Below are 12,317 nucleotides of genomic sequence, written 5' to 3'. Positions count from 1 at the left end.
CAAACCGAGTTCCAGGAACATATAAGTAAAAGAATGGTATACAAACCAGAGATCAGGATCCGTCTGGGTAGTCCTTCTGAGAGGGAAATATGACTGACTATGAGAAATAATGCATGCCAGAAGGAAGAGATAAGAGGAAAATCACTAGGGCACAGAAGGATCTGAAACAGGAAGCCCCCATTAGGGGCAGCCTGCCAACAGGATAGACTTTTCTTGAGACACCACCTTCCTTTCTAGGTTGCATCTCTGTGTGGGAGGGCCACCATGGCTCACTGGAATGAGGTCCTTTCCTCAAGTGGGAGAACAGAAGTCCCCAGGCAATTTTAGTTCCACCTATTATGTTGGTGAACAGCAAAGGTAAACTATAACATCCCACAAGGAGTGGCCCTCATTGAATATTCATTCAGGCATCTGCAGATGCTGAGGAGGGGGTGAGGAATAATTATTTGGAAGCAACAATAAGAGAAAGAGGTATTTTCCTTTGAACTTGGCCAACAGTCTGTTACCAAAACAAAAGGTCCAAGAAAGCTTTCTGGGCTATTCTGAGTAATGACTGGAAAACGAATAGCTCACCCTCTTCTCCTTTAATGGACTTTTGGGAAAGAGAGAACATTGGTGGACACTAAACTATTATCTGTGGGAACATGGATGTTGGGGGAACTTCCCCTGTACAATTCTGCTGGTTCACTCCCTCTCAGAGCTATACTGCAGACTGTAAGCATCCCCCAAAGTGGAATAAATTGCTGCTGGCTGCTTGATCCCCTTTGTAGATTGCAGAAAGGTAGCTTGTCATTCCTAAATCTGTAGGGCTTTAACATCCCACAGAGCCCTACCCTCACTCATCCATCCACCTCACAGTCCCCTCATCCCCACCACACCTGGGACAAATGCCACCGCCTTTCAAGCTACTAGTTTTTATTGAGTGATAATTCACTTCCAGATCCTTCTGTGTTTTGGTGGCTATTTTCAGAGAAGGGTGCAAAGGACAGAAAGATCAGAAAGAAAGCAAAAGAGAATGAAGACAGGACAAGTCTGCAGTGCAAAGGCACAAAAATAAAATAACAAGAAGCCTCTCATCTTGTGGCAAGGGCAAGAACACGTCCTGAAGGTGATGGGCAACTGACTGACCTGGTTGGGTCTTTGTGCATTTGTTTTGATTTGGGCAGCAGGAGCAAGAAACAGAGTATGAGATATTAATAATTAGCCAATGATGTGCTTGGAGGCTAAGCAATGAGGGACAAACTATCAAGAGCTGCTAGATTAAAATGATGGCTCAAAGCCAAGGCTCTTTGAAATATTCTGCAGGGGTGGGGTAGGGGCTAGGGAAGAGAATTGAACACTTTTCCCATGGAATTATGCAGAGCTAAGACATGAGGGCCAGCTGGGTGCACACTCAGGAGGAGAGGGATGGGGGACAGGGCCATAGGTACCTATGGTGTCTTTTGGGGGTAGAATTTGCTGATCTCCATAGCTTGGATTCCTGGACAAGAAAGCAGCTCCTTAAAGTGGTTGAGGGTGGAGTGACAAGGTCTGAGGAAGGGACCAAAAGGAGAAAGGTTTAGGTTATAGACACCATTTCTTGACCTTTCTCTATTCTAGAAACTTTATTTCTACATTGACAATGGGGGCCAAAGAGGGGGAAAAGAACCTGTGTGAGTGGCAATGTCTAGGATTTCATGGCATTCTGCCATGCAAATGAGAGGGATGTGGCCATCCGAACCTCAAAGGTAGACCTGGACCCAGGTGTACATGGGAGAAAAACAATCTCTACCAGGTCTACACTATCCAAAGGATGGTTTACATTCTGTCCAAATCAAGTTAATTTTTTAAAAAAATTTTTTCTCCCAACTGAATAAAATCTCATTTGCTAGAGCCCATATTTCTTACATATTTCTAAAACCGTATCTAAGGCCATAACATAGACAGTACCTCCAAATAATGTAATAGAGTAGAGAGATGAGTCCAGTCCTATCCATTACTGTTTAAAGCTTCAGGGTCAATGAGAACTCAAGGAAGAACAATAAAGGCAGCTGGGCATAGAAATAGTCTGGGAAGATGAGAGGGAAATTTTGTCAGGAAGGGTCCCAACATTGCAAGGGTCTAGAATGAATTTCATTCTGTCCATAGGCTGGCAATGGACAGAATGAAATCCTCCCACAAAATGTTTGCATTTGATTCTCAGGCTGCTAGAGAGCCCCTGTACTTTGGCAGACGCTGAGTCTCGTTCCTGAACAGTACCCACTCCCAGCTGCCACTCTGGACTCCCTGAGCTCTGATGAGACTAAATTTAAAATCTGCCTCCCACTCCCAGTCCAGAATTAACTTTAGACTGGTGTGGCTTAGGGGGGGAAGGGGTAGGGGGAGACTGGAGAAAGGGAAGGAGGAGTGTGGCATCTTTTCTCAGAGTCTCACCCAAATGTGAAGAAGTTTGGCTAAACCTGTAATGGCAAGTGCCCAACTTGGTTATTAGTCCAACATGCAGAGTGCCGTGAGTTGGCCATGTCCAAAGCAGGCATGGGCCGAGAGGGCCCTGCCGAGGTTAGCCACTTACCATAGAACCTCGCTTGTACTGACTATACCAGGTAGAAGGCTGCTCTTTGGGCCAACGGGCCATTTTACTCTGTAAAATACGAGACGGGGTGGAGTTTAAAGCCAAAACTGCAAAGAGGTGAGGGGCTTCCTTACCAGTTTACCACGCTTGAATTCACTGAACCAGGAGCCTGGGTTTTCCTTGGGCCAGGAAGTAATTCTGGCCTAAACACATAGCCGGGGAGATGGAAAGGGAGAGAAACAGAGAATACAACAGTTAATTCTCCTGCCTCAGTGAAAAAATTGTCCAACTTTCTTTAAATCAATATCCTCAAAGTTCTTTCCACCAAATATTATCCTTCAAGATTGCGTTAGATTTGGTGGTACTCACACCTCTTTAGTACCCTTAGTACTCCCTGCCCCTCTAATTGGAGAGCTGGAGATGAAGCAAATAATTCCTCCTAAAGCCTCCATTTAAAGAGGGCTCACTGGTCAGTCAACTCCATTTCTCACCAGTTGCATTCCTTGGACTGGATTCCACCACAAGGCATTTCTCCACCCCATTTCACCCCACCTCCAACCTTTGCAGGTTTCTTTTCTGGGTTGTTTTCCTGCGTTAGATTGTAAGTTTTTTGTTGTCTCTTTTTCTTATTTGTATCCCAGCACTCGACACAGTGCCTAGCACATTGTATACTCTTTTTTTCCCCTTTTTTTTGGTGAGGCAATTGGGGTTAAGTGACTTTCCCAAGGTCACACAGATAATAAATGTTAAGTGTCTGAGGCCAAATTTGAACTCAGGTCCTCCTGACTCCAGGGCCAGTGCTCTATACACTGCGCCACCTACCTGCCACCCATAGTATACTCTTAATCAATATTTATTGACTATTTCCATACAGAGTCAGCCTCCCATATTATACTTACTGTAAGAATTATTTCAGAATAAAAAAGCTCTACCCCTACATTCTGATGTTTCCCAGCCCTGTACCCAACAAGTGGCCTGTCTTAATTCTAGATAGAACTGTTCTATCTTGAGATGATTATTCATTCCTTTGGCTGAAGACAAATGAAAATACCACAGAGAGGGCTACATATTAGCCTGTTCCCAATCACTATTACATTAATTAGAGGCTCCAATATGATCACTTACTCAGAGTAGCTCTAAGCCAGAAAGACTAGAACTCAGAAGAGATAAATTCTCATGGGGGAACACGGAAAGAACCAGAGCCGCAGGCGAAGTGAGTCTATGGCCTAGCACTAGTAGGGTGCTGAATAACCAACCTGGCCAAGGTTTGTGGAAGGTCTATTGCTGATTTAGGGGTTATTGGATAAAATCCCCTAAATTCTTTTTTTTTCGATTTTTTTTCAATTTTTTTTGGGGGGGCAGGGCAATGACGGTTAGGTGACTTGCCCAGGGTCACACAACTAGTAAGTATTAAGTGTCTGAGGCCACATTTGAACTCAGGTCCTCCTGAATCCAGGGCCAGTGCTTTATCTACTGCACCACCTAGCTGCCCCCCATCCACTAAATTCTTAATGCTTCCCCTGATGGTATTAATGGGCTCATTTCTCAAGTTCCTTCTGCAATCATCTCTCCATTGCTCATATTTAACAACACTTCTGCCTGGGAAATAGCCAAAAACATCTTTCTGCTTGGGTTATTAAAGTACTGGTTGCTCTGCGAGTAAGCGGTTTTCCTTTTTGATGCTTCTCCATGCCTGGTACAACCCCATGGATGTGTGAAGCTTTGTAATTGTGCTCCATAGACTGGCCTATCACACTATTGCTGCCGAGGAAAGGAAACAAGACCTGCTTCTGTTGCCAGCCTCTCTAAATTCACTTGAGATATTTAAGCATCACCTCTGTGGGGTCTCACCCAAAGCAGCATGGATCTTCCTTTTAATTCAAATGAGGGGGAAGTTATGGTGATTGGGTTTTATTTGTTTGATCATTAATATATTTGAATACTTAATTTTCCTTCATAAAAATGTTTCAATTTTTAAATTCTGAAGTTAATAACACCTAATTAAATGGTTATTTCCATATTCACTATAAAGTAGGAAGTGATTCTGCATGAAGATGCAGATAATGATGATAATAATAATAATAATGATAATAATAACAAACACCATTTATATAGTGCTGTAAGGCTTACAAAGCACAATACATATAGGCTCTCATTTGATTCTCATAATAATCCTAGAAGGTAGGTGTTATTATCATCCCGATTTTAAAGATGAGTAAACAGCCTTGCCCAGTGTTACACAGTAAATGTTTGAGGTGGGATCGGAACTTGGGTTGTCCTAATTTAAGTCTGAAACTCTTACCCACTATGGAATAAGTATAGCTTGCTTTTAAAAATTATGTAATACATTCAACATGCAACTTTCAAAGCTGTCCTGCTATTCTATGATTCTATCTGACCTTTTCTCTTCTCAGCTTTAAAATAATTTTCTTGGGAACTATATCCCTTACCCTACCTTCCCCACCCCTACCCTGCTCACTCTTAGTTAAAAAAACAAACAAACAAAAACAGAACAAAACCTGCATTTAACAAACATGTATAGAGAAACAAAACAAATTCCCACATTGGTCATGTCCAAAAACACGCCTCACTTGAGCATCTTGAGTCCATCATTTCTTTTTTTCAGGAGGCAGATACCATCATCATCAATCCTCTGGAATTTTGGTTGGTCTTCGTGTCAATCAGAACTTTTAAATCTTTTATTTCTTTTCTTCCCCCTTCCTTCCTTCCTTCCTTCTTTTCTTTCCTTCCTTTCTTTCTTTGGGCCAATGAGGGTTAAGTGACTTGTCCAGGCTCACATAGCTAGTGTCAGTGTCGGAGGCCATATTTGAACTCAGGTCCTCTTGAATCCAGGGCCAGTGCTTTATCCACTGCACCACCTAGCTGCCCCTCAGAGCTCTTAAGTCTTTCAAAGTTTTTGTTATTACTGTAAAAATTGTCCTCCTGGTTTTCCTCACTTCACTCTAGCAAATTCATACAGGTCTTCCCAGGTTTCTCTGCAACCTTTCATCATTTCTGATGGCAAAATAATATTCCCTTAAATCCATGCACCCTAATTTGTTTAGCTGCTCCCTAATCCATGGCCACCACCATAAGATTCCAATTCTCTGCTACTATGAAAAGAGCTGCTATAAATGTTTTAAACATATGGGTCCTTTTTCATCTTTCTTTGATCTCATTGGATATATAGGCCTATAGCTATCACTAGGACAAAAGTTATGCAGAATTTAGTAACTTTTAGGGCATGATTTCAAATTGCTTTCCAGAATGGCTAGGCCAATTTACAGCTCCAACAATAGTATATTATCATGTTTTTTTTTGCCCCTACATTTCCTCCAACATTTGTCATTTTCCATTTTTGTCATCTTTACCAATTTGTTGTATATAAGGTAGAATCTCAGAGCTGCTTCAAGTCACATGTCTTTGTTAGCGACAAACTCCTTTTTTTTTTCATATCTCTGTAACTTGGATTTTCCTTTTAGAACTGTCTGTTCATATCCTCTGACTATGTGTTTATTAGGGAATTGTATCATTGCTTCAGGAGGCAGAGTCTTTGTTCCTGCCAAAGGGATCCCTGAATCAAGAAAATCTAGGAATCCCTTACCTCTTGGAAAGCAGGACATGGGCCATCAGTGTGATCTGAGGAATCTGTTTCATTCTTTGCCTTTGAATTTCCAGAGCTGAGCACTGCACTGGACACATAGTAGGTGCTTAATAAATTCTTGTTGATTGATTGATACTGAAGTTGGAGGTGGAAAGCTCAGAATGCTAATAGAATGAAACAGCTGGATCGGTGTCTTCAAAGAGCAGTGGGAGGAAGGAAAGAGCAAGGCCTCCTCTCCTCAGACAGGAATCCAGTCACGATTCAGGAGGGGATCCGTGCTCAGAAACAAGCTCCCTTCATGCCCTCCATGAAGTGTCAATAATTCAAACCTTTACTCCCCTCACCTAGCAGGGTCTCTGAATCCAAACACCCCAGAACATACCAAGAAAACAACAAAGGAAAAAGCTCTTTGAGGGGAAGGCCCACCTAAACAGGTCACTTTTCTGCCTCCCTCAAGGACTCTGTCCTTTCTCATCTTTGTTTTCAAAACCACCCAGAATCAAAAGTTTAATTCAGATCATCTGCCTTTAAGATAATTTGCTAAGGCATCTCTGGGGCTGTAGTTTTCTATCCTGGAAAAGCCTGTACTCTCATACTCAATTATTTCCCTTACATTTTATGTTAGTGATCTAAATGGGTATTTCCCGTGCTCCCCCACCCCACCCCACTCCCACCCTGGCCCCTACCTTGTGCTGCCATCTTGGATCATAGCATAATAAATCTAGAGCTAGAAGAGACCTCAGAGGATACCTCATTCAATACCTCTCATTTTACAGATGAAGAAAATGAGGCCTTGGGAGAGTGAGTGAGTTGTCGGGGGTTACACAAGTAATGTCAGAGGTGAGAGGTGATGCCAGGGCCTCTGACTCTCAAGCCAGTGTGTTTTCCACTGTACTCTATTTTTGACTCATTGCAGTCATGCTAACATTGGGCACTAAGAGACTGTCATTATAAATCCATTTCTATGAGACTGAAACCAGTCACTTTACCTTTATGGCTAAAAGATTCTTCACAAATTTTGTCAATAAGAATTCATTGCATTCCCGCCCCCCCAACTTATCCCTCCACAAAAAACACAAGATAATACTCTGGGCCCCTCAGGGAGAGCTGAGCCATAAATGGAAGGCATTACTTCACTAGGAAATCTTTGTGCTTACGAGAAACCTTTCATTCTAATTTACCCACAGTGAGGCTATTCAGGATGAATAACTGGAACCAGAGGAAGCTGAAAATAACAAGATCTTTTCTAAGTTAATTTAATTCTTGGAACTGGGCCAACATGAAAGAACCTGGAACCAGACAGGGCAGGTTGTGTGACTTTGGGTTTTGTTTGCCTCATGAAATTTCCCACTTGAATAGTAAGCTCTCAAAAGTTTGAAATTTCATTCAGGAGAGATTTGAACCCAAGATCCCCAAATCGCCCAAGCTGACATTAGAGCCCAACTAGAACTCACCTGATCCTTCTGACCCAAGTGTATGTAAGAATATATCTTATTTCCAAAATGATTTAGAGGGAGGAAGGATTGTGGCCCAGGAGGAAAACTTGGGTTTAAACATTATTCCCTTAATGCTAGGACTTAATTTTCAATCGGGAAGTTATTAAGGGTGTAGCTTTAAAAACTGGTATTTGTGAAGGTGTGTATAGATATGATATATCTTTATGTGTATATATATATATATTTATATATGCACATGTATATATAAAGTATTTAAATATACTATGCACATACAAATGTGTATATATATATACTGTGGGTATATATATATACACACACATGTATGTATATAGGTATATATATACATATATTTATTAAATATGTATGTATATGTGTGTATATATATATATTTATATATTTACACACACACACACACACACACACACACCAAAGTGAACCCTCCAAATTTGAAGGCAGCTAACTCTTAAGTAATGAATCTGATTTTTTTTGAGGCTTAGGAAAATCAATTTCATTACAGGTATAATAGAGGCCTGGCCAAGAAATATGGAGGTTTGGGTTTTTGTTCTGGCTTTGCCATATACTTAAAATGCAATCTGAAGCAAAAAATTTTTGTCAGTCTTAGTTCCCTTATCTGTGAAATAAGGGGTTGAAAGAGAGAATCTGCAAGGTCTCTTCTGGCACTGATGTGCTCTGCTCTGTGAAGGCCCTGCATTGATCTAATGCCCAGTTTTCATTCAAGACCTGCCAGAAATGAATCCCTGCACAATTGTGATGTCTTTGTTCCTGGTGAGGGCAACATTCTGCAAGAGGGCAAGAACTTTTCAACATTTTTGTATGTTTTTTCCCCCTCCTTTACTGGTCACATTGACTAGACTACTATGATAATTCTGGGTTCACATGGCTGAGCTTGTCATTATTGAGAGCCCAAGATTTAGTCATAGTACACATCTTGTCCTTTTAGTGAAGAAATATTTCCATATCCACTTGAACAGTCTTAACTGACTGATTAAGAAATACTGACATGTTCCTCTCTGCATCCCAATCTCTTAGTCTCTCTCAGGCTGCCTCCTATGCAAGGTTTTTGTGGACAGCAAAAGGTTGGAGAAGTGTCAACAAGCACACAAATTGAATCAGCCATGCAATTAAGAACAAAAATTACCCGCCCATAAAATACAGTTACCTGTCTGCTCCCCCCCCCAACCCAGGAAGTATGTATCTAGTCATAAAAAAATGAAATCCACACTTTCTGCCTAACATAAATCTTTATGGCCCTGAATAACTACCAAAAGGGCATATTTACAAAGCTGGAATAAATCAAGAATATTCCTATTATAAAGTATGGTCAATGTCTTATTATAACCCAAGGATAAATAACCATATTAAAAGTAATCAACAACTCTCTGAAGACAGTAGGCAGTTTACAAATCCTTTTCTTTCCATTTCTGTGATGAAGAAATCAAGGTATGGCCAAAGATTAATTCTGTTTTAAAACATTTTTTTTTCGATTAATTCTTTTTATATGGGCCAAACCACGATAAAACGCAGCTTCGGGCAGAAAAAGAAAGCATCACTTACTGAGGAGATCCTGGGAAGCTTAGATCTCCCTCTATACCCGAGTCCAAATATTTGAGGAGCTGTCATAGAGCAGAGGTATTCGATACTCTTTGTGGCTCCCCTGTGGCAGATGCCAAGAGGTAGATTTACACTCAATGTTAAGAAAAACCTCCTAACAATTAAAGTTGTTCATCAATGGAACAGGCTGCCTGGAGGTCTTTGAGTTGAGTCTGGATGGCCAATTATTGGGAATGTTTAGGTTTAAGGTAAACTACATGGCTTCTGGGGTCCTTTGCAACACTGAGTTTTTGTGCTCCTGTCAAGGATTTAATGGAATTAACTGAGAAGTTTACATTTTACATTTCTATACTGACTTCAACAAACCATTTTCAGGTGAGGATCTGGGTGCTTCTCTATGCCAAGCTAGTCAAAAATGAATGCACACTAAAAATAAAAGTGAGTTGTGAGGGATAGCAGTATTCTATAACACCATCAACAGCCTTTGCATTCCTTCTCAAAATTGTCAAACCTAAAAAGGATGAGCTATAAAAGAAATGTGCTCATATATTTTCACACACACACATTCCATTCCAAAATTGTCAGACTTAAAAAGGATGAACTATAAAAGAAATATGCTGATATATTTACACACCCAGACACATAGATCCAAATACACACACAGACACACAGACACCCTTAACAAAGAAGCTAAATCCCAATCCAACAGATCAGAGAGGCTTTGAAGAAAATAAGGTCCCAATGGTGACAAGAAGAATGAAACTGACATAAAATTAATCAGAATTCAATTGACTCCAGCATTTAATTAAACAGGAATTTTTTCTGTCATTGAACTCTGAGGAGAAAGATATAACTCATGAAAATACCCCACGGGTTATTAGAGTTCAAGCAGGAGCTCTCCAAAGATGTCCCTGCAGTTATTTGGCAATCAGTTCAGTCTCCCATACCTTATATTTCAAAATATACACACCCTGCATGCACCCCTAATGCTCAGAGCAATGATGGCCAAAGTCGTGCAAATTCTTCCAACAAAGACCCAGTGTTGTTCACTAGACTGAAGTAGCTGTGGTGGGAGCAGGGACCCAGGAATTTTCAGGAATATTTTCAGAAATATTTGAACAAAAAATGGTGATTCTACTTGAGCCTTAATTAACCAGAAAGCCCAATTCACCAGCAGATTCCTTTCCCTAAAACTGCCAGGCAACTGATGTTTCATTCTACTCATTTACTATTATTTTCTATTTTAAAATATCTTAAGTTATACTTCTGGAAGCTAGTCCTCTTGATCCTGAAATGATCAGGAAGAAATAAACTGAGGCCATCCAGTTGAACTTACCAGATGCATAATATGCACACTAAGAAAATTTTCACAGGGAAATAAATTATGCCAGCACTTACCCCTTCTGATTTCTTATCAGGGAAGATGCAAGTTTCTCCACCAGCTGTGAAATTGCAGTAAACTTTGAAAGAATCCCTAGAGCATCCTTGGTTAGGGTCAACCCAGTATTCACCTGTTGTCAGAGACAAAAAGTGAGTCAAACAGTGTTCAGGGTAATTGATTCTTGAAATATTTCCTCTGCCTTAGATATTAGTGTCCCATTTCACCTTAACACTTAAAGTGTTTGGTCGGGGCAATGATTCCCACACCTTTTTCTTTTTCCTATGAAAGGTATAAAGGAAATCTATAGAGTAGTTCTGTGGACCCAGCTGGACCTGTGACACACATAGGACAAGCTATAATGAACAAGGCAGAGTGGATAGTTAATGCAGGATGAATTTGGAATGATTTTCTTGTATGCTTGGGTTCAAATTCTATTAAAATAATTTATTTTAGAAAAATTTAATGGGTAGTTTTTAAAGGGTAGACTAAAGTCAAGAGCATTAAAAATAAAAAAAAATAAAAATAAAACCCAACCCCCCTGCTGAGCTTCCTTAAACAGGAAATGAGAAGCTAAAATGATTTACTTTTCTAATATAAGCACAGTACTTGACTTCCTCATGGACTTAAAAAAAACACCCTAATAGGTTTACAAATTATGTTGCTGGGCATCTCTAGTTCCTAATAACAATAATAGCTAACATTTATATAAAGCGTTTTACATACATTGTCTCCTTTTACCCTCACAATAACCCTAGGAGGGAGGTGCTATTATCTTCATTTTACATACATTATCTCCTTTTACCCTCACAATAACCCTAGGAGGGAGGTGCTATTATCTTCATTTCACATGTGAGGAAACTAAGGCAGACAAAGATTAAATGACTTCCCTGGGGTCATGCAGTTAGTAAGTATTGGAAGCAAGATTCAAACTCAAGTCTTCCTGATTCCAAACCAAGTGCCCTCTTCACTGGGCCATATAGCTGTCCCTCCACCTACCGTCGGGGAAGTCAGGGTGGCAGAGTTGCAAGTCCTTGCAAGTACGAGCAGGATTGTGCTGAGTGCCTAAGGGATGCTTCATTTGCTCAATTTCCAGTTTCAAAGAGTTGAGTGAGCCAAAGATCTCTTCCATGCCATCGGCATAATCCATGTAGTTCTCACCATTGCCATCATCAAGCAATTGGCTGGCATCAATGTTACGTCGGGTCCTAGAAGCCTGAATGGGCAATGGCTGAATGACTTCACCTGGAGGGCCCTGTGATGTGGAAGAGGCAAAGGCAAAGTGAGCAAACACTATCAATTTAGAAACATGTTAAAGAACATGAGCACAGTTAGAAGGAGCCTGTATGTATTATAAGGGCAGTGGATTCTTCCTTTGTAATGACTCATTCTTTCTTTTCTTTTCTACAGCTCTGCCCTAGTCTGCATTCTTATCACCTCACACCTGCTACATGAGACTAACAAGTATCCTGTTTCCAGGTTCTACATTCCTATTTTAATTCCTCCTATACAATGAATCTTACTAATTCAACAAATGTCTATTAGGCACCTACTGAGGGTAATGCATTATGCTGGGCTGTGGGGGATGTGCAAAGCTCAAGGAGACACAGTCCTTGCCCTCATGAAGCTTATGGTCCAGTAGAGGGATTCCCCATATATTTCTCCTATGTACAATCTCCTATGAGAAGCCTTTCCTGATCCTCCCAGCTGTTAGTTCTCTTTCTCTCCCTTTTCTTCAATTTATCACGCATACAC

At 40.6% G+C, this 12,317-nt stretch overlaps 1 protein-coding gene across 1 annotated transcript in view; it reads right to left on the bottom strand.

The window, feature by feature from the left end:
- The window catches only part of COL5A1 (collagen type V alpha 1 chain), a 298,612-nt gene that overhangs the window by 15,842 nt on the left and 270,453 nt on the right, over nt 1–12,317 (bottom strand). Inside the window, exons 62-64 of the mRNA XM_043985817.1 lie at nt 11,562–11,817; nt 10,583–10,695; nt 2,552–2,620 (exon numbers count right to left, since the gene is read on the bottom strand). Of these exons, the coding sequence (XP_043841752.1) occupies nt 2,552–2,620; nt 10,583–10,695; nt 11,562–11,817 (438 nt within the window). The remainder of the gene's footprint in view (nt 1–2,551; nt 2,621–10,582; nt 10,696–11,561; nt 11,818–12,317) is intronic.

Source organism: Dromiciops gliroides, chromosome 2 (genome assembly GCF_019393635.1).
Source record: "Dromiciops gliroides isolate mDroGli1 chromosome 2, mDroGli1.pri, whole genome shotgun sequence".
NCBI lineage: Eukaryota > Metazoa > Chordata > Mammalia > Microbiotheria > Microbiotheriidae > Dromiciops > Dromiciops gliroides.
This window is presented reverse-complemented; position numbering and strand designations above follow the sequence as displayed.